Source organism: Pteropus vampyrus, unplaced genomic scaffold (genome assembly GCF_000151845.1).
Source record: "Pteropus vampyrus isolate Shadow unplaced genomic scaffold, Pvam_2.0 Scaffold2, whole genome shotgun sequence".
NCBI lineage: Eukaryota > Metazoa > Chordata > Mammalia > Chiroptera > Pteropodidae > Pteropus > Pteropus vampyrus.
The window spans coordinates 25263458-25289426 of record NW_011888783.1 but is presented as its reverse complement, the minus strand read 5'-3'; the positions used below and the strand labels follow the sequence as shown (position 1 = coordinate 25289426).

At 34.3% G+C, this 25969-nt stretch overlaps 1 protein-coding gene across 2 annotated transcripts in view; it reads right to left on the bottom strand.

Annotated features, from left to right (window-relative positions):
- Window positions 1–4954: 4954 nt before the first annotated feature.
- Window positions 4955–25969, bottom strand: part of IFIH1 (interferon induced with helicase C domain 1) — a 51409-nt gene continuing 30394 nt past the window's right edge. Inside the window, exons 6-16 of one of the 2 annotated variants that reach the window (XM_011358488.2) lie at window positions 20875–21085; window positions 19804–20021; window positions 18518–18634; window positions 16694–16817; window positions 15890–16165; window positions 15257–15516; window positions 12735–12884; window positions 11114–11275; window positions 7693–7883; window positions 7035–7128; window positions 4955–6934 (exon numbers count right to left, since the gene is read on the bottom strand). In XM_011358488.2, coding sequence (XP_011356790.1) covers window positions 6755–6934; window positions 7035–7128; window positions 7693–7883; window positions 11114–11275; window positions 12735–12884; window positions 15257–15516; window positions 15890–16165; window positions 16694–16817; window positions 18518–18634; window positions 19804–20021; window positions 20875–21085 — 1983 coding nt within the window. In that variant the 3' untranslated portion in view covers window positions 4955–6754. The remainder of the gene's footprint in view (window positions 6935–7034; window positions 7129–7692; window positions 7884–11113; window positions 11276–12734; window positions 12885–15256; window positions 15517–15889; window positions 16166–16693; window positions 16818–18517; window positions 18635–19803; window positions 20022–20874; window positions 21086–25969) is intronic. The other variant, XM_023529744.1, reaches the window with a different exon arrangement.

The window sequence follows — 25969 nt, the reverse complement described above, 5'->3', positions numbered from 1 at the left end:
GTATCTCCCTGTGCCTCTTACTTTTTGACCTGTAGACAGGTTTGAAACTTTGGATCCTCTTTCAAAATTTTGCCCATCTCTTTCCCTTTTTCACAATGCCCATTTAAAGTTTATCAATGCTTATTACACCATTTCCTCTACTTCCCATATTCATTCTTTATTGAAGAATATCTACCAGGCTCTCTTGGTACAGATCAGTTTTCCTTAGCTCAGTCACATAGATCAGTCCAACTGAGTACTCATTATAAAGCATATTAAAACACTTTTAAAAAACTATCCTCATAGGGAAGATAGGCAAAAGCATTATAATAACTAACTATGTATGGTGCCAGAGGGGTACTAGACTGATCTGGAGGATCACTTCATAAGTTATATGTCTAACCATTGTGTTGTACATCTGAAACTAATATAATATTGAATGTCAACTATAATTTAACCAAAAAATTTTTAAAAATTAAGTATCCTAACCACTGGATATTTTGAACAAAGATGTACATGGCACCAACTATCCATCTCTCTATTTGCCACCCTGTTTCCAAAACAAACTGTGGTTGTCCAACATTCTTTCCCTCAGAGTAAAAACCTTACCTGGGCCAGAAGATGACTTTGCTGGGCCAGCTGCTGAGGCCTTTGCCTAGGAGAATGCTGGAAAAATAGGACTGGGTCTCAAGATGTCTATTCAATGGATGGATGTGATCAGAACACAGACATTTCACAGTATTCCTCCCACCTCTAGCTCCATTCAGAGAAGTCCTGACCTCTCCCCATGACAGTTATACCAGAAATTGACATCTTCTTTCATTAGTTTATTTCCTGCTAAAACCCTTACAGAGGTGTTGAATCCTATTAATATTAGTTTAATTATTTTATAATAACTCAGATGAGAGTTTAGCAATATTTTTAAATCAAATGTTATCTACAAAATCATCTCAAACGTACTAGATGCTTTATACCAAAACATACTTTATTCTAAACGTAGTTAAAATGACTTTTCCTTTTCCAATAAGTGGTCATCATAAGAATATTTGATGGCAAAATCCTCTTTTATGATTGTCACGCCTTCTCCTTTCTTCTTTTCACTCGCTATCCTTGACATCCACACCCCCAAGATGGCATTGCCTCAGAAAGGACTTTGAGAAATCTCTTGGACACTCCACAATTCAATCAATGCATTTTCCCATCTCTATTGAAAGTAATCTCTTCTTCCCCTGCCTTATTGCCCTGATCACTGTCTTCCATACATTATTATACATGGCTGATCTCTGTAAATGAATCCTAAAAGCAAGATCCTTATTTTACTCATTTTTGGGTAAATGATCCTTACCATTGAGTAAGAGATCTTGTGGGAAAGTAGTGAATATTTTACTCACTACTTTCTGTGTCTAAGTAATAGTACATTACAAATAGTAAGACCTAAAAATATTTGATGATATTTTTCATCAAATATTAAAAATATGAAGGAAATAATTGGTAATTTATTACATATATGTATATCCTCTCAGTTAAATTTATTTTCCCTTCTTCTTTTCTAATTTGTCTACATATTTTAGTGGATCTTTTTAATTTCTTTGCTTCTATTTCATTTTGTTTCTATTTATTCCTGTTTTTACCTTCATTTTCTCTTCTTTTACCTCTCTTAAGTGGAACACATTTCACAGGAAATGAAATTTTTTGGTTGTTTATTTCTTGTTGTTATTTGAGTTTTACATTTTATCTCAAAATAAATGAGTATTAATATAAATAAAATAATGAACTAAATTGTTTATTACAAAAGTTAGAGAACCTTAACTGATCTTTTCCCATGAGATTAGTGGCTTTCAAAAGAACAAAAAACTATTTAGTCTAATTAAAAACAAAAAATATCAATGTTTTAGGGAAAAATTTGGGATTCACTTGTCAAATGAGATAAATCCTTGACAGTTATAGGTCACAATTTTGAACTCAACAGGTTATTTAGCACGAATTGTGCAAAGTCATGAAATTATAAACCTGGGTCAAAGTAAATTTAGAAGTAGAAACCTTGGTACTGAATTGATATTAATCTCAGGTGGGAAACCATGTCCAAGTTAACACTAAATCAGTTGTTTTCGTGATTTTGGTATTATAAAAATTCTTATAGCTTGATGAATTATGATAATTTCCATGACCTGTTAAGAGATTGAAAATGAAAGAATTAACCATTCAACAATCTATTTATCCTATGTGTATACAATAAAATACATGTGTTGATAAAGGACAACAGAAGACAAGTTTTGAAGGGGATGTTTAAGATAAAATACTGCTCATTTTGGTTATTTTATATATATACATATTTATATATATTTTATATATTTTTTAATATATATTTATATATATTATTTATATATGTTTAAATTTCTTTCATAGTGTCAAAATAATGTCCATTTTTAAAATTAGTATGCAAAAATAATATACTTCATCAGATATATTCAGCTTAAATAGTGGCCCAGATGTATTCTAACAACTGTATGGTTAAATGTTACTTCCTATAACCAGTCTGTCCCTCTACTTACAACCCCACCTAGGATTTGGCCATTAATTTGGATTTAAAAAGTATAAATTTATAGAGCTCACCAATGTCCAATTTCATCTTCAAATAACATGTTTATGTAATAATTAATTTCATGTAAAGAGGGACTTTACTGTGTGGAAAATATCTAAAAATTATAAAGAATATCTGCAATGCTTTCCATATATATTTCATATTTTATAACCTATGACCTGTGGGGTGGGGGGGGTGAGTTTAAAGATTTAGAAATGAATAAAAGACAACCATCATTTAAACTGGACAAAAATTACTGTCTATGTGCTACAGCCTAATCTCAATCTCTTCTCTCTCTCTCTCTCTTTCTCCCTCTCTCCTTTTTCATGCAATTGCTAACCATTCTTGAAGATGAAGACAGAATCTAAATAAAATTTGTATCTACACAGTAAGCCTAGTTAAGTCCTATAGCCAGTTGATCTGTATATTTATATTGATACTTATGTTTCTATTGTGCTTATAGAAAATCTGGACATTAGATCTTCCCTCTAGGTACACTAAATACATATTCATAGTGATCATGTTTTATTACAGTTACTACTTATTTCTTGGGATAAGCCTTCTAGGCTAAATATTGAATGTGGGAGCTCCAATACTGTATATATCCTACTTACTATCAAACGTAGGTCTAGAATTTCCTATTGTCATGCTATACCTACAGCTGTACTACAACTGCTGCTGCTTTTCTGTCAACTCCTACTACTATATCCCATACATTAATTCCTACTAAGTGCCAACTGCTAGGTGTGTTCCATGCAATATCTGAATTCTCATGATAGTCCTTCAAGGTTGTTATTAATTTCTTATAGTCTCAGGGAGATTAAGTGACTTGCCCAAGTCACAAAACCAGTGAGGGTCCAGATCCACATTTGTCTCACTTCACATTCTTTCCATAAAAACAAAGATATAAAACTGTATCTCTAGCACGACTAATTAAGGAGAATTTCATAAACTTAAGAAGACAGGAGCTTATAGTCATTCCAAATTAACTTTCTAACACTTAGAAAGAAATATTTTTTTTTTTTTTGCTTTTTCTTTATTGCTATGACTCATGCAATTGTTTACCAGATTTTGGAAACAAGCATTTTATTATTCAGAGTTAGTGAACATTACTTTTCCTGTATGTTCTCTTTATTCTAGTTCGGAAACCATGAGCTATGCTAGATGTTGGGAAGTGACACATGAGTTTTGTCTTTGAAGAACATAAAGGATATCTGCTGAAGATGTGGCAAAGGAAGGCTTCTGACCATGTGCAGAGGCCCACATTTAAGAAAGGATCAAGGTGACCATAAAAAACTGTAGTGAGAGAATCTGGTAGAAAATATCAATAATACCCAATCAGTGATTCATTTAGGGTTGAACATTACAAGTATTTTCTGCTCTTTATTGTTCTTTCCCATCAGCACATAAGTGTGTTCAGAGTCTCTTACACCTTAAAAGCAACAATGATGAGACTCCAAATCCTCTTTGGTTTAATGTTCAGCTGAATGGGAAACAATACTAGAAACCTCCCCTCCCTTTGGCATAATGCTCTGTGTGGGGAGTATTAAATTGCAGAGAGAAAAGTATTCACCTCTTATAGCGTTTCTCATTATCAGCAATTGCTAATGATGTACTAATTGTCCTTTAGGAAACCATTTCTTACTCATTTTTGAGTTGCCTCATTGCCTTACATTTAAGATATTTGTATAAACTATAAGTTACTGTATTTTAATTTCATATGGTCTGAAATGCTCACAAACTTTTGGTATAAAATTTCATATTTCATATCTACAAGGTTGGCTTAGAAATGCATGTTGTTCCTTAATTCTCTGACCCTTTCAGGCCTTTCAAACCTGCCTTGAGACACATGACTCTAGCCAGTATAACTTGTTCTGTGAGACCCCTGCAATGTCCTTTAACAAATATGAGCTACTTTCATATGTGTAATGTACTCAGCAAGTATTAGACAAGGTCTTAAAATGAAAGTAGCCAAAGATCCAGAAGTATGGACTAAGAGAATGCTACAGTTGTTAGAGACCTTCTATATGATTTAATCCAATCTCTTCTTTTCCAGGAGAGGAAACAGAGGCCCTGTGAGATGAGGTTGCTCAAAGTCACCCAACTAACAGAAGTTTCGTGGGGACTAAAACTCAGGAATTCCAACTCCAGGCTGATGACTACATGTCATGAGCATATTCTATAAATGACCCTAAAATATGAGTATTAAACTGTTCAGTAACAATCAATCAAAATGTTATAATTATTACAATTGTTTTTGAATGAAATATATGCACTATAGTTTGAGTTTTCAGGTACCATCTCATATTAAGTTTTATACTATTTGAAACACGTATTTTAAAATTTTAAAGAAGTACACTATTTGAAATATGTATTTTAAAATTGGAAAACATAGACCAAAAAATCTGATATTTATTGACACCTTAAAACAGTTTACATATGTTACAGTAGTACAGTTAGCTATTTTATGCATTTGGTTTCTTGCATAGTTTCCAAAATATTTTACAACACAGTAATACTTTAAGTAGTGTCAGCTGGAGTTTTAAAAAGTATTTTAAGAAAACCACAATCTTTTTTTACCCTCTTGCATTCCCAATAATTCTGATTGGTCAATATTCATCGTTGCTTAAGAATTATTGAGATTCAAAGCTATTGTTAGATTGAATTTAATTAATCCATCGAAACCACGGAAGATTTTTCTTTTTGTCCCCTCCAACATTTTGTTTCTTCTTAGTCATAGGAGGTAACTGTTTCCATGGAATGGAACATCTGTGAGACTGGATAAGTGTGGTTAAAATGGTCAATGTGGCTTTGCCTCAGTCATGTGGCTTTTCTATGCCAGTAGAGGCTACTTGTCTACTGAGAGAATGTTCTGAAGTGCTGGACCCTGTATCCATCTCCAAATGGTCATGCTTAGTTTAGAAACACTGAAAATGTCACAGCCACAAAAGAGGTTACTCTTCTGCTCAAGGCTGGGGAGGAGTGAAGGTAAACATTTTTTCTTTATTCTCTAATAACTTCCAGTATCTGGTCCTTGTTAAATCCTATGTGAACCCTGGACACCAGCATTTTATACATATTAATAACCATCTGGGTTTAGCCCCTATTTCTGTTGTTAGGAAATTCTTGGGAGTAGTTTTATGTTCTTGGAGAGAAAGCTGAGGAAGTAAGCCTTAAGCCACCTGACGCTGCTTTTAAACAATATCTTGCCTTTTATGGTGCCTCATATTTTTCAAAGTGCTTTCATATGTATACATATACCACTTAGTGACAAAGACTGGGCAAGTGGTGTGGGAGGCAGAATTCTAAGAGGCCTCCAAGATTTCTGCCAGCTGGTATATGCTCTGAAAAATCCCCTCACCTTGAATGTGAGCAAGACCTGTGAATAGGATATAACAGTCATCCCTGTGATAATAGTTAAGACTTCCATATTAGTTAGGCCTTCTATATATAGAGAGATTCTCCTGGTGGCCTGCCTCGAAGAAGCAATAGCTGTGCTATGAAAGAGTCATGTGGTGAGGGCAGCCCTAGGAGCTCGGAGTGATCCCCAGTGGACAGCTAGCAAGAAAACAGGAATCCAGTCCACAGCTGCAAGGAAATGACAGCCAATAACCTGAAAGAGCTTGGAAGTGATTCATCCTGAGTGGTCCAGATGAAAGCATCATCTGGCTGACACCTTGATTTCAGCCTTCTGAGATCCTAAGCAGAGGACCCTCCTCAAACCTCTGAGCTATACAACATGTGCAATAATAAATGGGTGTTGTTTTAAGACACTAAGTTTGTGGTAATTAGTTATGCAACAATAGAAAACTAATAAAAGCAAAGGCAGATAATATTATAACCATTTCACCAATAAGGAGGCTGGTTCAGAAAGATGAACTGATTTGCTTAATTTTATTCTGAAAATTAGGACTAAATTAGTATCTTATACTCTTCTTTGTACACCAACATTTTTTCAAGAGTACTCCACACTACTATTCCACACTAATGAGTATTATACATAGATTTTCTTTACCCTTGTCCATAAACAAAATGAATAATCAGAAGCATGATATACTGTTGTCCTCTATACAGCTCATCTCAGAGTAAAGCAATTATTTTATTCTTATGTCAGTTCTTTAGCACAATTAAAACATTAATCAAATCACATTAAATGTTGTTAACAATATTTTTAAAAGAATCTTGACCCAAATGTCAATCTTCATCACTAAACAAACAATATTCTGAATAGTCAAGATCAGGGAATGTGATAGGTAATTCTACCCACTTTTTGTACTGTTTCTTTGTTGAATTATTTTTGAAGACCACCACAAAATTTTTTATTTTGAGACAAGGCAAATCTAAGCCTTTGTGAACCATCATCGTTCCCCAAGCCTGGAAAACAAAAGAGAGAGCAAGAGTTAAAAATAAATGCACATTCAATTAAGAATTCCTTTTGGTCAAAGTAAGAATAAACCCACAGCAGTTCACTCACTTGGCCACAGTTTTTGCAGATGATCTCACCATTTGTTTGATAGTCTGCAAACTTCTTTTTCAGTGCTTTGTTTTCTCTCATAATGTAGAGTTCCCTAAAATTATCAAGGGGTAAGAAACATCCCTGAGAATTCGCAAAGGACAAATACGCAGCCCATGGGTGCAGGTTGTTGAATTTGAAGCTCATGCACGTGAATGCATTATCCCACACCTCATTCCTTCTCACCCTCCTGCTTCTGCAAATCTTCAGGCACACGCACACCTCATTCCTTCTCACCCTCCTGCTTCTGCAAATCTTCAGGCACATGCACCTTTGCCATACACACCTCTCAGGGGGTATCTGCTTTAGTGCCTTCTTTCAAGTCAGTTGATTATTTTAACTAGACTTAAGTTGTTCAAAAATTTGAGAGCAAATATGAGAATACACAAATTGATGTGTTTTGGATCAAAATAGTCTTAGGTATTATACTTCTCCCTCCTGCCTCAGTGCAGTATATTTGAAAAACAGACATTTGAAATAGAGATATAATTAGGGGGCTAAAAGAAAGGAAGTTTTGAAAAATAATAAATTTAATTTGTACTATTTTGGAAGTACATTTGCAATACAACATGCTTCACACCTTATAAAGAAACGTAAAATTGAGTCTTCCTGGACTTACTTGAATTCCTGTGTCATATTAACATGATGCATCTTCTCAATTACGTGGATATAGTCTCCAGAGCAGGCAACCACACTGCAATTTTTGCAGAGGAAACTTATTAATGATGGGTTTTCCTTGTAATGCTTTGCAATACTTCTTTTGATTTTCATTTTCTTTTCCATTATACTTTGCATCTGTAATTCCAAAATCTGCATCGAAAAAAAAACCATTCAATTTTTTTCATAGTTTCACTTATGTAAGTCTCCTTGAATTCAGAGACCTTAGATAGTTATGAAAATATACTTTTGGCCTAGCATCTAGAAATAAAAATAATGAAGCAATGGCCTACAAAGAATTTAGTATATAAACCTTCCTGTAATAAGAGAAATGTGGAACCGTCAAAAAAGAGCCTATTCTATTTTAGAAAAGTTCTTTTGTGAGAAAGTCCTTGGCAATATTCAACAAAAGAACTCTCCCTCTACCTACCTCCCCAAGCTAGTTTTAATTCTCTCACAAAGCAAATCTAAACTTTCTTCATTATGAATCTCTTTAAAGAACTAAATCCTGTTACTACATTAGCCATAGTCTTCTCTTATACCCACAGTTTCTTTCATTGTTTCTCATATGTTATAATTTCCAGACCCTTCACTATTTTAGTGAAATCTTCTTAGAGAAATAACCTCTTTTCACATTTGTGGCAGAAACGACTAGTTTCCCATCCAGTATCCATTCTTCCGAAGAAAGAATGGGTGAAAATATGTGAGTTAAATAACTACATTTCCAGGCCAGTGGTCATTGAGACATAAGAAGATGTTAAATGGTATTTCCAGAAAGGTTCCTTATATATTAGATAGCTGGCATGTGTACTTTTTGCTTTTTCCATCTTCTTCATCCTTTCTGCCTAGGATGAGCAGGTGACAACTGAAACTCTAAAAGCTATCTTTGACCTTGAAAATGGAAGCCAAATACTAAAAGGGCAGAGAAGAGAGAGACAGAAGAAGCCTGGGATCCTTATGACATCATGGAGCTATCATAGAAATCTAGATTGTTCACATTCTTTATGTGGGAGAATAGGCCCTTATGCTGTGTATTCCAGGCTCTGTAACTGGAGGCAAAACTTATTTCATAACAGAAACAATCTAGCGTATGAGAGATACAAAACTTGAACTAGAGACTGGTCAGTTCTCATACCTATGCAACTTCACAGTAGAAAAATCTGGTTCTTGAACAATTTACCTCCAAACCGAACCTCTTGTAAATGACAGATTTATATTAAATTATGGAAGAAATCAATGTTTTCCTTTAGACCTGTGGGACCTTTTCAGCAAAAATAAATCATCAGTACTGAACAAAGCTGAAGGGCCCAACTTCTTGGCCCTCGCCTTTATATTTTAGGCCTTGATTCAGGCAGCCATATTCAACACAGAAAAGAGAACAAAACTTTGCAAGCAAACTTATGGACTAAGGAATAGTTTAATCAGAGAATTATAAAGACTAATTTCCTAAGTAAATTTAACAATATAATAAATTGAAGTATTCTGTTCTCTAAAAGTTTAATTAGGTTGTTCTTGCAAGATAATTTGTGGTTTAGTGAGCTGATTAAAAGATGATTTGGCAAAGGATCTCATACATGTAGGCAACTAAGAGATGTCTATGAGTGTGACAAGAAAAAAAAAAAAAAAAAAAACCCAAGGCCAATGTATGGATATGTAACCAGGACATCAGAAACAAAAAGATTAGCTCAAAATAGTAAAGCATATGGAAATAGAGGGGCGAAAAATTTTTTTAAATTATAATAAATATATGAAAGGCACAGCTACATCAGTCTAAGTCCAAATAAAATGTAATAATGTAGAAAAAGTTGGGTTGATGCCAGGGAAAACGTTTTCGATCTTCATTTTAAGAAGCTTTCAGTTATGTATAAATTCTGTATAAAATATGGAAAATAAACCTCACCAATATGTCAACTCTAACCATTTATTTGTAGTTGCCTGAACATTGAGTAAATGAGAGTGATTCTCACATCAGAAGAAAGGAGTGCTGTAAACTAATAGCAATGTCTGCTGAAGGCTTTGAGCAGAGTGGCATTGCCCCATATCATTGCCATTTCTTCTCTGAGTTCATTCACCTGGAGTAGTTTTAGGAAAGCAGATCACTTAGCCAAAGGAGAACTAAAAATGTAGTTCATTCTGGGGTCCCCAAAAGGATTGTCTTATTCTAGAAATTATTTAGAAAAAATAGACTCATAAACTCCAGAGATTGTTCTAGACTTTACCCATTACAACTAGTCTTAAAACATCAATTTTTGAAAACATCCACTTGATTTTATTCATCGAGGACATTAAATATAAGGCAATAACTTTCTAGTGGCATTATTTGGCCACAAATGTTTGATTTGACACCAGAAAATGTTTGGTTTGCCTTATATTCAAGGGGGTTTTAAAATATAAGTTTGTGTAGAAACCTGGCCAGGAAACCTTGGAGTTGGTTACAGCAAAATGCACACCAATTTGAAAGCATCCCTTTCGTGAAACTCTATTTAGGAAAGAGCCAATTCCAATGTTAAGAAACTAACATTCACACACATATGCAAGGGTGTGAATTTTCTTCTAAATGGATTGTTTGCTATTATAGTACTTACAGTCTTTAATTCAGTGGTATGGGGGATTTCCTGAAATATTGTAGAAATACTTTTTCCTTCACTGTAGTCTTCTCACTACTCAAATTAACTCTATGTTAGTAAATTGAGATGCAGCTAGATGACATATGTATATTTTCTTTTTGTTCAGATCTAGCCTTAGTGTCACTCCCTCTACGAGGCCTTCCCCAACTGCTCAATCTAAAGTACCCTTCTAGTGACTTTTCCCACATCATCCTCAAAATAGTAAATCATATGGAAATAGAGGGGCAAAAATCTCCAGCACTAATCTCTATTTCTTGCTTCATTTCTATTTATTGTTTCTCCTCCTCAAATCTCACCATATACACTAGAATGTAATCTTCATGCAGCAGGGGTCTATCCGTGTTGTTTGTCATCATGTTCTCTGTTTTTTAGAATGCTTCCTGACACACAGGAGGCATTTCATAAATATTTCTGGAATTAAAAAAAAAGAAATGTGCCTGTACAAACAGATTGACCCAAACCAAAATTATCAGGATAGGCTGAATGAGTAGGTTGCACTAGTCTTTCCAGATCAAGGGCAGCTTAAATTTATATTATCAGAGTTTATGATTGGTTCCACAAGAAGGCTTCCCTGACAATTTCTGCACTCTATGGATCTTGGTTCTTTATGTGTGAATCTAGACTAAGCATAGCTCATCAAACTGGAACTTATACTTCAGCACAGTTTCTGTCTGGAGACTCAGCCACAAAGATATCAATGGCAACCACATGCAACCATTTTAAAATGAAAACTATCCAGAAGGCCAAAAACAATACCTTATGAGCATACTCCTCTGGTTTCATATTTTGAACACGGGCTATAGCTTTATACATCATTTTCACTCGGAAATCATTAACTGTCTCACGGTCAACCACTCCTGAGCCACTGCAGGCAACCAGGACGTAGGTGCTCTCATCAGCTCTGGCTCGACCACGGGCCTGAGAACATAGAGAAATCATATAAATGAAGGGCTATGCCTTGCTGTGAATGCTCCCATTTTTGTTCTGGAATGACAGTTGTTGTGTCCTAGCGCCCTAGCCTTCCAATGAGCTCCTTATTCTCAGTAAAGTTAGTTATTATCCATTCTTTATAAGTTGGCTATTTGAAACTCAAATGCATTTAATGAATGTTCTCAAGTGATGATGGTTAGGTCCCCACACCAGCCCTCAAAAGTTTCAACCACACAATACCACCTTGTCCAGTCTTTCTGTTCCCTAGGGCCCGTCTTTCAAACCCTGGGGACCATTATCAGTGATTTGGACTAGGGGAGCCCCACTCCCTGCCAGTAGGAGGGATGAATGGGGAGAAGGGGCATCTCTCACCTTGACACCAGGGCTGTGGAAAGTGCGATCTGTTTCTAACATCCTCCAATGGATTTTGAGCACATTCTCTCATGAAAACATGCTAAACATGGTAATAAATTTTGAGTAACAGAAAATTGCGTGCTGTGGCCTGGCCCAGGAATCCAACTATAAGATTATTCTCACGAAAAATGCATTCTGAGTAATAATAACTGACTAACAAATCAACTCCTAAAATATAATTACTTCTTAATTTGGTGGCTGCCTGGTAATCTTGGTCTTCTATGACTTGCCTTCCACTTGAGGATGCAAGTTAAAGTATTAAAAAAAAATACTTTAGTTAATTTTATAGGAAGAATATTATATCTCTTAATCAGCACAATTCCTGTGCATACTCAACAAGAGGTAACAATTATATTGTTACCATAGTGTGGGTAAGAGAGAAAGTAAAATTAAACAAAAACTGGGACATTTCACTATTTTTTTCTTTTTGCATGTATACGTCTGCCCTCCACTCTGTCCACTATGATTTAATTATGAAAAATTTCTAACATACAAAAGCTGAAAGAATAAGGGAGGAAAACGCAGAAACAGCAGGGCTCCCTAAGGTTTGGCATGTTACTTTGTCAGACATTTGTGGGACGCCATGCTTCAAATTCCTGGTCCAGCTGGGGGCTCAGAGACATCTTGAGAATAAAGACGCCTATTTTGACTCTTACAGATGGGGCCAGTGTCATGTTCCCAAAAAAGTCTTAGGACTCAGAAATAACAACCAAAGAAGAGTTGTCGTTTAAAAATATAACAGATATCTAGTTGTCATATGAATTAAACAATAATATAAAAGGCAGTAGTGCACAGCTCTTCAAGATTTCTTTTTGCTTTTATTGAGGTATAATTGACATATAACTGACATATAACATACTAGTTTCAGGTATACAACATAATTCAATATTTATGATACTGTAAAATGATTTCTCTTTCAGTAGGAAAACAGCTATATTTTTAAAAACTACGTGTGCTCTTTTACTAAAATAAAACAATGAAAATAAGAACACAAAATTTAAAAAAACAACATATTAGAGGTATTTGAATGTACCTGGATCATGGCTATTTCATTAGTGACGAGACCATAGCGAATAATGATATTACACTCTTTAATATCCAGACCTTCTTCTGCCACTGTGGTAGCGATAAGCAGATTTATTTTTCCTGTGCGAAATTTACTAATGACTTCTTTTTGTTCATTCTGTAAAAAAAATTTTAATAAATTATTTTTTTTGTTGTTGCTAAACACATAAAAATCTTCTAATTAGGAGAAGGAATAATAAATTGCAACTGGTCAGTGTAAATCAAAGGATTAGATCATACACAAATTTGATGCCATCTGTTTTTGTCATTGAACAAAGACATAATGGTGAGAACAACATTTGATTTCCAATCTGGGATTATCGCACAATAACAAAAATATTTCCATCCTCCGGTCTGGAGGTGGAAAGACCATTATTTGTGCCAAGGAAATAAATTGATAGGCAACTTGGGAGGAAGAAAGGAGGAGATGAGAAACTTAAGTGGGCTTTGCTTTTCACTGCATTAACTTCAGAATCTTTAATATTCAGAGAATAAGATACAGTGATATTTGTAAAAATTGTTGAGTTTTGAGTCACCGAGATAATACACACTGTATACATCTGGTCACTGTAAAAGTCATTCAAGCAAGAGACATTGAATATTCCTGGGAGGACATGTGAGAAACTGAATACATTGGCTTCCTGTGAGGAGGGGAGCTTGAAAACTGGAGGACGGTGACAGGCCACATGCCTTATTAATTTTGAAAGAGGTGAATATATTATCTATTAAAAGGGATGATACAAAATAAAAATAAGTTATTAAAAACGTGATTGAAACAACTATATTTAAATAAATAAACTCTGAATTTTGAAAGTTAATAAAATAAATTAAATGTGTTCTCTGGCCCTTGAATCAGAGGAATGAGTAAGCATAAAGTTAGCCCAGGATGGCCAGTAATTTTATTTTCATAACCACTCTCACCATAGCTGTTGGTCCAGGTGGCCTCTGGTGCACATTCACACTGCATTTTGCCTTCATACATTAACCAAAAACAAACATATCAGACTGACAGTGTGTTCTCCCATTCTCTTCCTTTCTCCTCAAAAGTAGCATATGCTTTTATTTGACTCTTAACTGCTGGGGAATCGTATAGAAACCTCCCTTTCCAGTCTTCTCTAATAATTTCTCCCTCTTGTGCTCATGTCTGCTGATAAAAACTTACATGTCCTTGGATTTCGACAGAAGATGTGTGTGCCTTAATTCAAAGGAGTAACTTTAATATAGAGAATTTCAGACACATCTTCAAATCACATAAAGTAGATGTCTAACTCCTCTCCCAGTAAGTCCAACTCAATTTACAAGGTGAGGGTGTGGGGAGTAAGGAAGGGGGTTCATTCTACATTTTGGCATGCAGCCCCCATGTCTGAAAAGGGTATAGCATAAAAAGTATCTTGAAAACTTACTTTCTGTTTGTACCTCCACCTTTTTCAAAAAAGAACTGAGGCCACATACAATCAAAGTCATAACACTAAAGCTAATGTAATAGAAACTTGAAAACAAGAACAAAAGTGAAAGTATAGATGTATTACTTGTAAGGATTAACACAGAAACTGTGAAACTAAGCTTTGATTTTTCCTGTGAGCTTCCTAAAAGCTAGGGCAAAAAGGAAAATGTCTAAAGTAAACTAGCTCTCATCACAGAGGAGGAAGCAAACTCTTTACCCATGAAAAACAATGCTTTCTCTGGCATCAATTTAAGAGGCAACTTCAACAAAAGTATGTGTAGAGAGTATATCGAGAGTTATAGTGGACAATTTTAAGAACTATTTCTTTTAAGCAAACACTGAAACAGATTTAATTTACTGCAGTGGACCAAATGACAACCACCATAATAGAATTGAGGTGTCCCCTTGTCCAGAAAGACTCAGGATCAATATGACTTCAGAAGAACATTTTATTCTAATAAGCCACATTGTTTCATCCATGCTTGTAATGTCTACAAGCGCCTTTTTTCTCTCCTGTTTCTTACTGTGCAGATGTTAAGTAATACAATTAAATGAAAACAAAACAAAACAACAAAATCTAAAAAAAAGAAAAGAAAATCTCTCATGATCCCAAATCTCTAATATATCAAATGTCTTAATTTTTCCAAGTTCCCTTACAGATCTCATCTTGTGCAAACATTTTACATAGTTCTGATTGTAATGCACACATTTTTGTAAAGGTTGGATCTTTCCACTCATTACAGTAATTATATTGTAACAAGTTTTTTATTTTCTTACTAAGTTTAAATGTCAATCATTTTTGCAAAAGAAATTCACTTTAGAAAGTTCCATCAAGAATGTGAAAAAATGACTTCTAGGATAATGCTTAGCCTATCAAATACCCATTATTAGATTGCTATTAAACTCACAATTTACTTCAAGGACAAGTGCTTCATTCCATAAAATTATCTGTAGGGTGGTGAGAGAATTGATGAAAAAAAAGACTCTAACTAATTTGTAAAGAGTAATAATAACAGCACAAGAGAAATCCAAAAAGATGTTTATACCTGTGTCATGGGCTTGAACTCACTGCTGTGTCCAGCTCCAATCAGATGGTGGGCTTTGACTCCTACTTCTGCAAATTTTTCATTTTCGGTAATCCACTGAGAAAGGGCGTATGCACTCTGTCGTGTTTTTGTGAAAATTATTCCCCTTGCTGCTTCCGCAGTTCTTGTATATTGTTCCATTATGGTGTTTCTTAATTTGGTCAGCTTTTCATTTTCATGTTCTGGGTTTTCAGCCAGCTTTTTCAATATTTTCTTGTTATCTTTATGAAATAATTAGTTTAAATTAGTAAAATATGTGAATAATTACAGTGGAAGATTTTATGTAATGATGCACTGAGGTGTAGTTCAACTACACTTAATTTTTTCTTATGTCTAACAATCAGGCTAGTTTAATAAATAAATGTATTGTAGTCATCTTGATCAAAAAAAAATTGACCAAATGATTGATTGTGATCATATAATGGCTCATCTGGTCACATCAATTAGAAATAATCCCAATATGAGTAGAATTTCTTCTTTCAAAATGAAAGATTATTTTAAGAGAATCTTTTGGTGAGCTCTTGAGAGACAGGGGTTCATTACCAAAGAGGTAAACTCATGAGATCATGCAATAAATGTCACATTGATTCTTACCAAAAAATAAACTAATGAGAAATCTATCTGTCTCATACAATTTCAAAGGTTTCTTTTCATTATCTTCATTTTCATCACCATCACCACCATCATCACCACTATCATCACTATCATCTTCTAGGACTGCAAACTTCTTTTCTTTTTCATCATTATAAAAAGTTTCAAGGTGATTATATGCATCAATCATTCGAATTGTGTCATTAATTTGTAGAGCCTCATTGTACTTCCTCAAATGTTCTGCACAAAGACGGTCTTTGCGATTTCCTTCTCTTGCAGCTACAAAAGAATATATTATGTAGAGTGAAATAATGATCAAACACACTCCCTACATGTTGTGCTGTGTACCTGGATACGTTTACAATACTGACTCTAACATAGGTTTCACCTTGTTTTGAAATGGGCAAGTAAGGACTTAAAGGTGTCATAAACTTTAAAAGGGGACAAGTTTTCCAACTCATAGACTTGCTGTTTGAGTTTTTCATCAGCAAGAACACTTACCTGATCCATGCTGAATCAGAGAAATGGCATGGAAAACATATTAGTTGAGTTTGCATTTGGAGATAAAGCTGTTAATATTAATTTAATATTTTAAATATACAATGAGCAAAAGACTGGATAAAGAGAAAATGAATGAATTGGTGCCTCTTTCCTTAGATAAGGAATTAGAACATGTTTATCCTTGTCCTAACTTAGAACACAGAAATTCCATCTGTTTTCAGTTTGCTTGGGAATATGTGATATAGTCATCTGAAATTTTGGCATAAACATGGGATAAATCAAGTGTTAGGTCAGAACCCAAATTACCTTTTTTTTCCATTTGAATGGTCCATTGTTCATAAGGTTGAGTTCCAAAATCAGGCATTGGATTCATTTGGCAAAAGGTTTGAATCTTTGTCATTATTTCCAGAAGTTTGTCTTTAAATGGATCCTAAAAATGTTATACACGTATTCTTACATGTTTATATTGTTAAAGGAATAATATTATCTTTGTGAAAATAATTTCCACATTAAAATTAATTTGATTCAGAATCTTTGTCTGGGCAAAGTAATAAGTTAATCTCTGATCATCTCTTTGTACATTTATTTTTTATTGGTTTTGCTTTTAAGAGTCTCTACCCTTAAGACACAACCATACCAACACCATGTACCACTTCTGGAAGTTCCAATTTAAAAATTTTACAAAAGGAAAATTAATGAATGATATAAACTTTAAATACCAATAGCAATTTAAAAACTTATTAAAATAATGTCACAATTATTTAGAAAGCCTGCAATTTAATTTAAGAAACATTTCTCTTTGAAGAACTAGTTTCAGCATTTTACCAAAATAAAAAGTCAAGAAAGTTTTGAAAAAAGCCAAAAGTATGCACAGAAGAGTGCATACTATATGATTTCATTCATAGAAGATTCAAAATCCATCTTTGGTGTTAGAAGTCAGTATAGAAGTTGTTATCTTTGGAGTACAGTGACTGGAAGGGAGAACGAGGAGTTTCTGAGGTACTGGAAATGTTCTGTGTCTTAATCTAGATTTTGGTTACATAGGTGTGTTTAGTTTATGAAAATTCAGCAATTGTACACTTATGAATTTGTGCTTTTCTGTACGTTTGTTACATTTCAATAAAAAGTATGCTAAAAGTTAAGTTAAAGAGCAAGATGGCAGATTTTTTTTTTAAATATCCTAAGTCACACCCAGAGACTTAATCCTAGCCCACTTCCCTGCCAAAAATAAATAAAAATGTTTTATAAATGTTGTTTTATTAATGCTTATAAGTAGAACACACATTTAAATTTATCAACTAAAACTGAATAACAAAAAGTGAGGGAAAATAAAATATGTCAAAAGTACTAGTTCAGCTGGAGAAGATAGCACTCTTTCGGAATTAAAAAAAAAATGATTATGAAGGATGGTCACTAAAGTTGGTTTAGTGCCTACTACATTTCAAATGAAATATTATCTATTATGCATATTTCATATTATTTAATCCTAACATTCTTATGAGGTACATTTTCAATGATAACATTTATTATCAAGGACATACGGCTAAAACTTAGCATGCTTTATAAATTAAAAAAATAAAGTATTGACATAATGTACTGGTCATAAAGTCCAAACTGACTTTTGGTGTTTATCATCTGAAAATATTCATCTCAAAACACCATGAAAGTAAATATTTCACTTCTTTACCATGTCAGGGTTTTTCTAAGAAAGTAAACATACAAATTTGGTAGGATTTTCATTATCCTTGTCATTTGTAATCTGGTAGTAACAAAATGGCTCCGTGGTATGTCAGAAAACCAGTCCTAGAATTCTCCAAGAAAGTAGAAAAGGATAAAACAAACTATAGTATAACCCCCCTAGTTTAGCTATACAGCATTTATACCCTCACCTTCCATGGCTCATACGCAATCAATTACTGATCTATTCTTCATATATACTAGAAAACTAAGAAAATGATGAAAGAGAATTCACAGCAGTGGCCTAATTTCAATAAAAAAGTATAAAACTGTAACTTCTTTGGTAAAAATTTAAAATAATATTGTTCAGATGGCCAATGTAAAACAGTCTTTGCATCTTCCAATCAAGTATGGTAGCACCAATCAAATAAACATAAAATGTTAAGCACATACTTCTCTGGTGTCATCTGCGATTGCAAACTTTTTGCATGGCTCCTTTATTTGGTCTTTGAGTTGATCGATGTTTTCTTTCACAGTTTTAATAGTAAATGCATCAAGATTGGCACATATCTGGAAAGGAGACATTTTTCAATTATTTAAATAATTAGTTTTCTCTTTCAATTGATTTGATGTAAATTTTTTTTCATGTAAGAAGTAAGTAATATTACTCGCTAAATATAGCATTTTAGTATTGCTTTACTGTGGATCTGGTTAACCAATAACCAATAACATTTGTCTTGATAGAGTAAAAAGAGCTTCTAAATCAGTTGGTAGATAATTCCAGAGGAGAAGTATAATTATTTTCCTTCCTTAAATTCTATTTTCTAGCTAGAAAAACTGACATAGAGAGTAACTTGTAGATATTAGAAGAGAATGGTTATGAGAAAACCTTATTACATGAAGCATTTTAAAGGTCATTTTGACATCCAGGGATCATAATACCATGTTCTTCTATGCAAAAAGAGCATAGTGCGAAACTGCAAAGCCCGTGCCTGGATCTAGATTGGAAGTTGTCCTAAATCCAGTAATAAATTATACATTAAGTGTAGCATAGACGGAGGTATACTAATTGTACCTCCGTCTATGCTACATTTAATTCAACTTAAAGTAACGGACCTAAAATACAAATGCAATTGCCTTGATGCCAACACTTTTCTTGGGTTACTCCGAATTCATTTAACACTTGAGGTCAACAAAAGTATTTTATGTGTTGTTACCATTTGGGGGCAGTTGACAAGTAATACATTTTTAATGAAAGGTTCTCGTATTCCCATTTACCCATTTAATTTGAATTACCCAGAATCTGAGAATCACACAGAACAAAAAACACACAGTAAAAAATATGCAATTTTGAAATTCGTGGAATAAGGATGAAAATTGGAAACTTCCATAGTTTTATGCATATTTCAATATCAATTAGATCACTAAGTTTAGGAATAGGAGTAGATATTTAAAAGAAGATATTTCATTTGCCCTAGTTTTTCATTAATTCTAACAGCTCTCCAATATTTTCATAATTTATTCTGTTTCACAATTATTTATTAATGCATATTACAGTTTTGTAGAAGACTGAATATACTACTAATGCAAATAGATTTCACTTAATTGATAATCATGGAATACCTTCTGTCATAAACTCCACAGCACTCTGACGTGACCTTATGTCTAAGTAAGCACTGGCATTTTTTTTTTTTTTTTAGCTTTGACTTTTATTGTAATACATAAAGTTAATGACTTACTTTTAAAATGTGTTCTTCAGCTTTGGCTTGCTTGTTGGCGCCTCCAACACCTGGTGAAGCTGTTAATCCCAGTATCTGAGGTAGGGGAATTACTGGTTTATTTTCTTTCTTGAGCTTATTATTTCTCAACTTCTGTTTCAAATAACGCCTCATGATGTTATTATAGACTGCTTCTTTATTGGTGTGGTGGCATTCATCAATGACGATGAGAGAAAAGTCTTAAAAGAAAATGCAAATGATTCATTTGTCTATATCAGCAAGGTAGAGTAAAAAAAAAAAGTACCTTTAAGCTAGTAAACTGAGCTGCCTTAAGGATGTCTTTTCTTGGGCAGAATGCGGGTACGGCCCTCTTTTACTTTTTAAGAGGAAAATGTAACTATCCTAGTCACCTGTACATACAAAAGTTCATGTATATTTATCATGAAACTATTTCCGTTAGACATTGTCTCCATTTTAATAGATGAATTTTGAAAGTTTATAGATTTAAAAAGTGTGATGGAATTCAAACCCAGGCTTATTCCCCAAAGCTCTCAAGATTACACTTTTGTTCTTTAATATAATGTTTAATTTTATGTAGATAAATTTTACTTTTACCATGTCAAATGAAAACTATGCTATTTAAAAAGGGATAATTTTGTCATGTTTTAATGTTGCATTTAATTATAATGGTTTTTTTGTACTTATTTCCCTTCCTTTATTCTACCTTCTCTTTCCATTCCCCATAAAATAAAAAGGATTATATTTTTTGTTCTGTAGAGAAAGCAGATCGAACAGGATACACTAGCATATAAAACAAAATTGTCAGTACCTAGAATTAAGAAGTGACTGGAAAGTCCAGTGATTGATATAATAATGATATTTTAATGTAGAACAGTGATCTAATAAAAACTTTTCAAATTTTTTGTTTGTTTCTCCAAGGAAATAATGAAACTTAGGCAATAAAGACAATAAAAACCAAAGTTAATCTTTTTAAATCAACATTTAAAAAAATTATTTAACAAATACAGCCTTTACTACTATCATTAATATTAACACTAATTTTTTTTTTCAAAAATAAATACTTCAACCCACCTGACAACTGGACACCATCATCTTCTCCTTTTTCTGAGTTTAAAAGAGAGTTTTCAAGGATTTGAGCTGTACTGATAATAACATCATGGGATTTGACAACTTTTGGAAATGATATTTTCAATTGAGTATCACCACTTAATCCCATGACATTATACCATTTCTTCAAAAATGGTTGAAACTCTTTGCGGAAGAGCTGTTCAACTAATGGTACCTTTAAAAATGCCAAAAGATTAAAAAAATAAATACATAATAAAAGGGAGAGCATCACCAAAGTGAAAGAAGTATTGATCAAAGGCCTACTATGTGTCAAGCATTAACAGAGGTGTTTCCATTGTCAGCTAATTATGCATAAAACTCTATTCATCATTCCATTCATTCATCTGTCAAAAAGCACTTATTGAATGCCTAATAGGTATAGACCTTGTGGCTGGAACACAAAGATGTTTAAGATATGGTTGACAACTTTCAGGAACTCCGTGTAGCTGACCACATAAATACAGACTAAACAAAACAAATTACTACAATACCATGTAATAATTGTCCCATGGAAACACATATAAAGTGACAGCAAATAGGAAGAAGCAACTGACTGCTCAAAAGAAGGGTTTAGAAGTAATTTTAATCTGGTAAGCCATGGGTCAGTGAAGAGATAAATTAAAACTAAGGTTGGATAAGAAATAAATTTTGAATATGTAGAGCAGGACCAGGCTATAAACAGCTGTGAACACCAAGCAGAGTATTTTAAATTTAGTATAACAGTTCACAGGACCCTTGCTACATTTAGGGTTGATTCATTCCTATTTATTTTGGGGTCAGGCCAGAGAGGCAATATGCCTAAAGGACTGAGGGGGAGCTGGGAGCCAAAAGTGAGAAGGTAAGACATAACCAAGAAGAGCAGATGTGAAGTAAAGGAATGGATTGCTGAAATAGATTTGGTGGCTAAGAAAGAACAAAACAACAAAGAGAGTTGGCAAAAGAGGTGAAACTCTTTCATTGGTTACTGGCATTGTCGAGTGAGAGTGTGTTGGCGTTGAGTTGACTTGACCTGACTGTTGGTCCACAGTATCATCACATTCACTAACAGGCCAAAATGCAAATCTTTATGAAGATCCTGACCTGCAAGACCATCACCCTGGAGGTGTAACCCAATGATACCATGGATAATGTGAGGGACACAATCAGGATAAAGAAGGCATCCCCCACCCTGGCCAGGACAGGCTCGTCTTTGCAGGAGAGCAGCTGGAAGGTGGCCTCACTCTTTAAGACTACAACATCCAGAAACAGCCAACTCTGCACCTAGTCTTCTGTCTGAGGGGTGGCTGTTAATTCTTCAATCTTGCATTCACAGTGCCCTGTGATAGCATTACTCTGCGCTCTAGTTGCTTGCCTCAGTTAAACTTAGAAATGACTAGTTTCAGCAGTAGCTGAACCTATTCATAATAAAGGTTTTGTTGCATTTTAGCAAAAAAAAAAAAAAGAAAAGAAAAAAGAGTTCTCTTAGCTGACTCTCTGTATGTTGTAGCGTCTGCTGAAGGTGGCTGAATTGATTCCTCAATGCTATATATTACCGGTAATTTAGAATACTTCTTTCATTAGGGGGAAAAAAATAATCAGGCCATCTTGAAGGTCATCCTAGGAGAATCTATACAATGGAAGCCCCAGGCTGTACACTGCAGCAAATAGAGTTGGCAGGAAGAATTTCAAGAGCAAGCATCAAAGAATATGCATTATATTTCTCATAGTGTAATTACCCGTGATCAATAGTTATCTTTCCACCGCTTTGCAAAACATGTGTCATTCATTTGTTTACTTGAGGTGAGCCCCACTTATATGCAAAATAAAGGCTGGCTGATTCCACAGGTTGAGGAGAATGGTGTATGAAGAAAACTGCTTTGTATTATCATTTAGTGGAAATGATGAAAGCCTCTAAGAGTGAAATGTGGAGCAGAGAGGGATAAAAGGGAATCCATGAATTCCAAAGGAGCAAAGTGGACTTAAAATCAAGAATTGAGTTTGGTAAGTGGAAAATCATAACACAGGGTATATAGAGTAGAAAGAGAAACTTTCAGTTAGTGCCCTCCCACCCCCAAAGTGAATTCTCTAGTCTACTTGCCACAAAAATCACTTGGGAGATTTGAAAAATGCAAACTCCTGTGCCCCACACAAAAACTACTGAATCTAGGGACAATCCCTGGAGACCATCTTGAAAGCTGCATTTTTATGAAGCTTCTAATGTGACATCTAAGTCTTTGAAATTTGAAAACCACATCTTTTCTCTTTTTTCCACAAAATCATTTCTCTTTCATTTTTCTAGAACTAGAGTCGACCCTTGAATAAGGCGAGATTAGGGGAGCTGAATCTCCCACACAATAAAAAATCCACATTTAAGTTTTGACTCCTCCAAAACTTAACTACTAATAGTCTAATGTTGACCAGAAGCCTTATTGATAACATAAGCAGTGAATTAACACATATATTCTATGTTATATGTATTATATACTGTATCCTTACAATAAAGTAAGGTAGAGAAAAGAAAATGTTTTTAAGAAAATCATAAGGAAGAGAAAATAACTTTATGGTATTTACTGAAAAAAAAAATCTGTGTATAAGTGTACGCATATAGTTCAATCCCATGTTCTTCAAGGGTCAACTGTATTTTTTTCATTCCACTTACAGAAGACAGAGGTGATAAACTAAGAAAAAAGTATTCTGAGGAAAAGAATTAAAATTAAACTTAGTGGAAAGAAACAGCATGATCCAGAAAGTTGGCTCTGAAGACAACTACTCCAGTTACTTGCTTATTGTGTGACCTAGGACAAGTTAATCATTTCATTCATCTCCATTTCTACATTAAGTGAGGATAATGTTAACCTGTGGTGGGGTTGTTGTGAAATTAAATGAAATAGAGACTGACATATTGCCAGTACTCAGAACACTTCCTTAATATTTCCCCCATTCTTTTATTCTAGCAGTGAGTATGGTGGAAAGAGACAAGTTGACTTCAGAAGAAAAGGGTTCAAGTCTCAGTTCTACTGATTATTTGTTGGATGATCCCTGACAGGCTAACTAAAGCCTTAGAGCCTCAGTTTTCTGATGGGTAAAATGGGGTTAATTACAGTTACTTCAAAGAGTAGCTACATGATTTTAACAAGATAATGTAAAGTGTAACACATAATTATTATATTATTAATACACATCTCTCTTTCCTAGACTATAGATTCCTTGAGGACAGGATCTGCATTTCATTTGTCTTTAAATACCCTCATGCTACCGAATGATTTAAGAATCTTTATACCATTGAGTGACATAGGAACCTGATGTTCTGCCCATAAAAGGTGGGTCAAGACCTTTCAAAGAAGCAGTGTCTTCTTGTCTACAGAACGAAAAAAGTTGTCATGAGAGGTAGCAGGTGTTGGAAATCCTGATACTCACTCTGGGTGGCATTGACTTCCTACTGAAGGACAGAGAAAAAGCCAGATGCTAGTCTGACATGGCTAATTGGGAGGTGTGTGGTCCTCCTGGATCCTTTTCCTGAGATGTGACAGAGCGCCTGCCAAGACTAATCAAACCCAACTGCTACCCACTTCTGCTGAATCATATGGGGCTGCATCATAGCATCTGAAGGAACCTGGGATTTATCTCTCATGATGTTGAAGCCCTAGATAGGAAATAGAAAGTCTGGGAACACAGGTGGTGTTTTCATTTCTCCCTGTATTTGAAGGCGATAACTTTGGAAAGAATGGAGAAAGGGAGATGAAAGTAAATGGTATTAAGGAACAGAATTGATTCCTTCGAGATCAAAGATTATAATACCTTGCTATTGAGCCAAATACAGAATACAGGTTATGCTGCCTTACTGGGTCAGAGATTTCCTGACTCAATCAAAAAGAATTAAAGCTGAAATTACTTGAAAATTCAAAGAAATGGGATAATAAAGCAAAAATTTATGACATAGATTGAAGAACTAGTGAAGGGACTTTTAATGTTTCTTAGGGAAAAACAATAGGGAAACAGATCAGGAATTAGACCCATGTCCTTAAATGTCTACATAACAATGAAATTAATACAACGATGAGGATAATTTAACATTTAAACATGGCTGCACATTTGGATTCATAACGATCACCTGGATCCAATGGGATGAAAGATTAGTGACTAGAATATAGTACTGAGAGGACGAGTAATTATTACAAAAAGGAAAGCATACTAGATGCACACAAAAACTTGACACCTGAAATGATCAATCAACATGAATGGTATGAAGAAATAAACATAAGTAATTATATTTAGGCTCAAAAATTAATTGCACAAAAATAACAAATTTTCAAATGAAAAGAATTTAGTCTCATTAGGTTCTAGCAAGCTCCAGATGAGTCTGTGGATGAGAGTACTGATGAGAGAGACAAGCCAAGTCATGGGTTAAATGCCACATCTCATTTCTCCTAAACTCTGCACTGATAAGACTATATTTACAGTATTTTGTCTAACTCTGGACACTGTTTTTAAGAGGGTATGAGATAAATGTATGAGTATGAGCACTCAGGATAATGAAAAGTTTGAAAACCATGTTTTATGAAGAATTATTTTTTAAAAAAATGGCCTGGAGATATCCCAGGGAACAAAAAGAAAAGAAAAATAACTTAGGAGCTACATGATACTTGCTGCCTTCTCCATGTGAAGGGCTGTAATCAGACCAGATGATTAAAACTTAACTTACTCTATATATTTGCAAAGGAAAGAACTCTAACCAATGAATGTGGATCCCAGAGAAACAGATTTTGATGAATACATATAAGGCTTTCAAACAGTGTCAGTTGTTCAAAAAATGGATCGAACTGTCTTGTTAGAAGGAAGATCTCCTTGACATTAGAAGTTATTCAGGCAGAGGCTAGAGAGTCACTTGGCAATGGATAAAAGCTGGATCTTAAAGGCCTTTTTCAACTCTCTTAGTCTACAATGCTGTGACCTGATAAAGGAAGTAAAGGAAGCAGATATATCAAGAATAGTGCCTCGGTTTTGAGGCTATGTGTTTTAGAGGAGGGGGCATAACAGAGAGATATATATGTAGGGAAGAAGAGTTCTTTGGGAGGGTAGA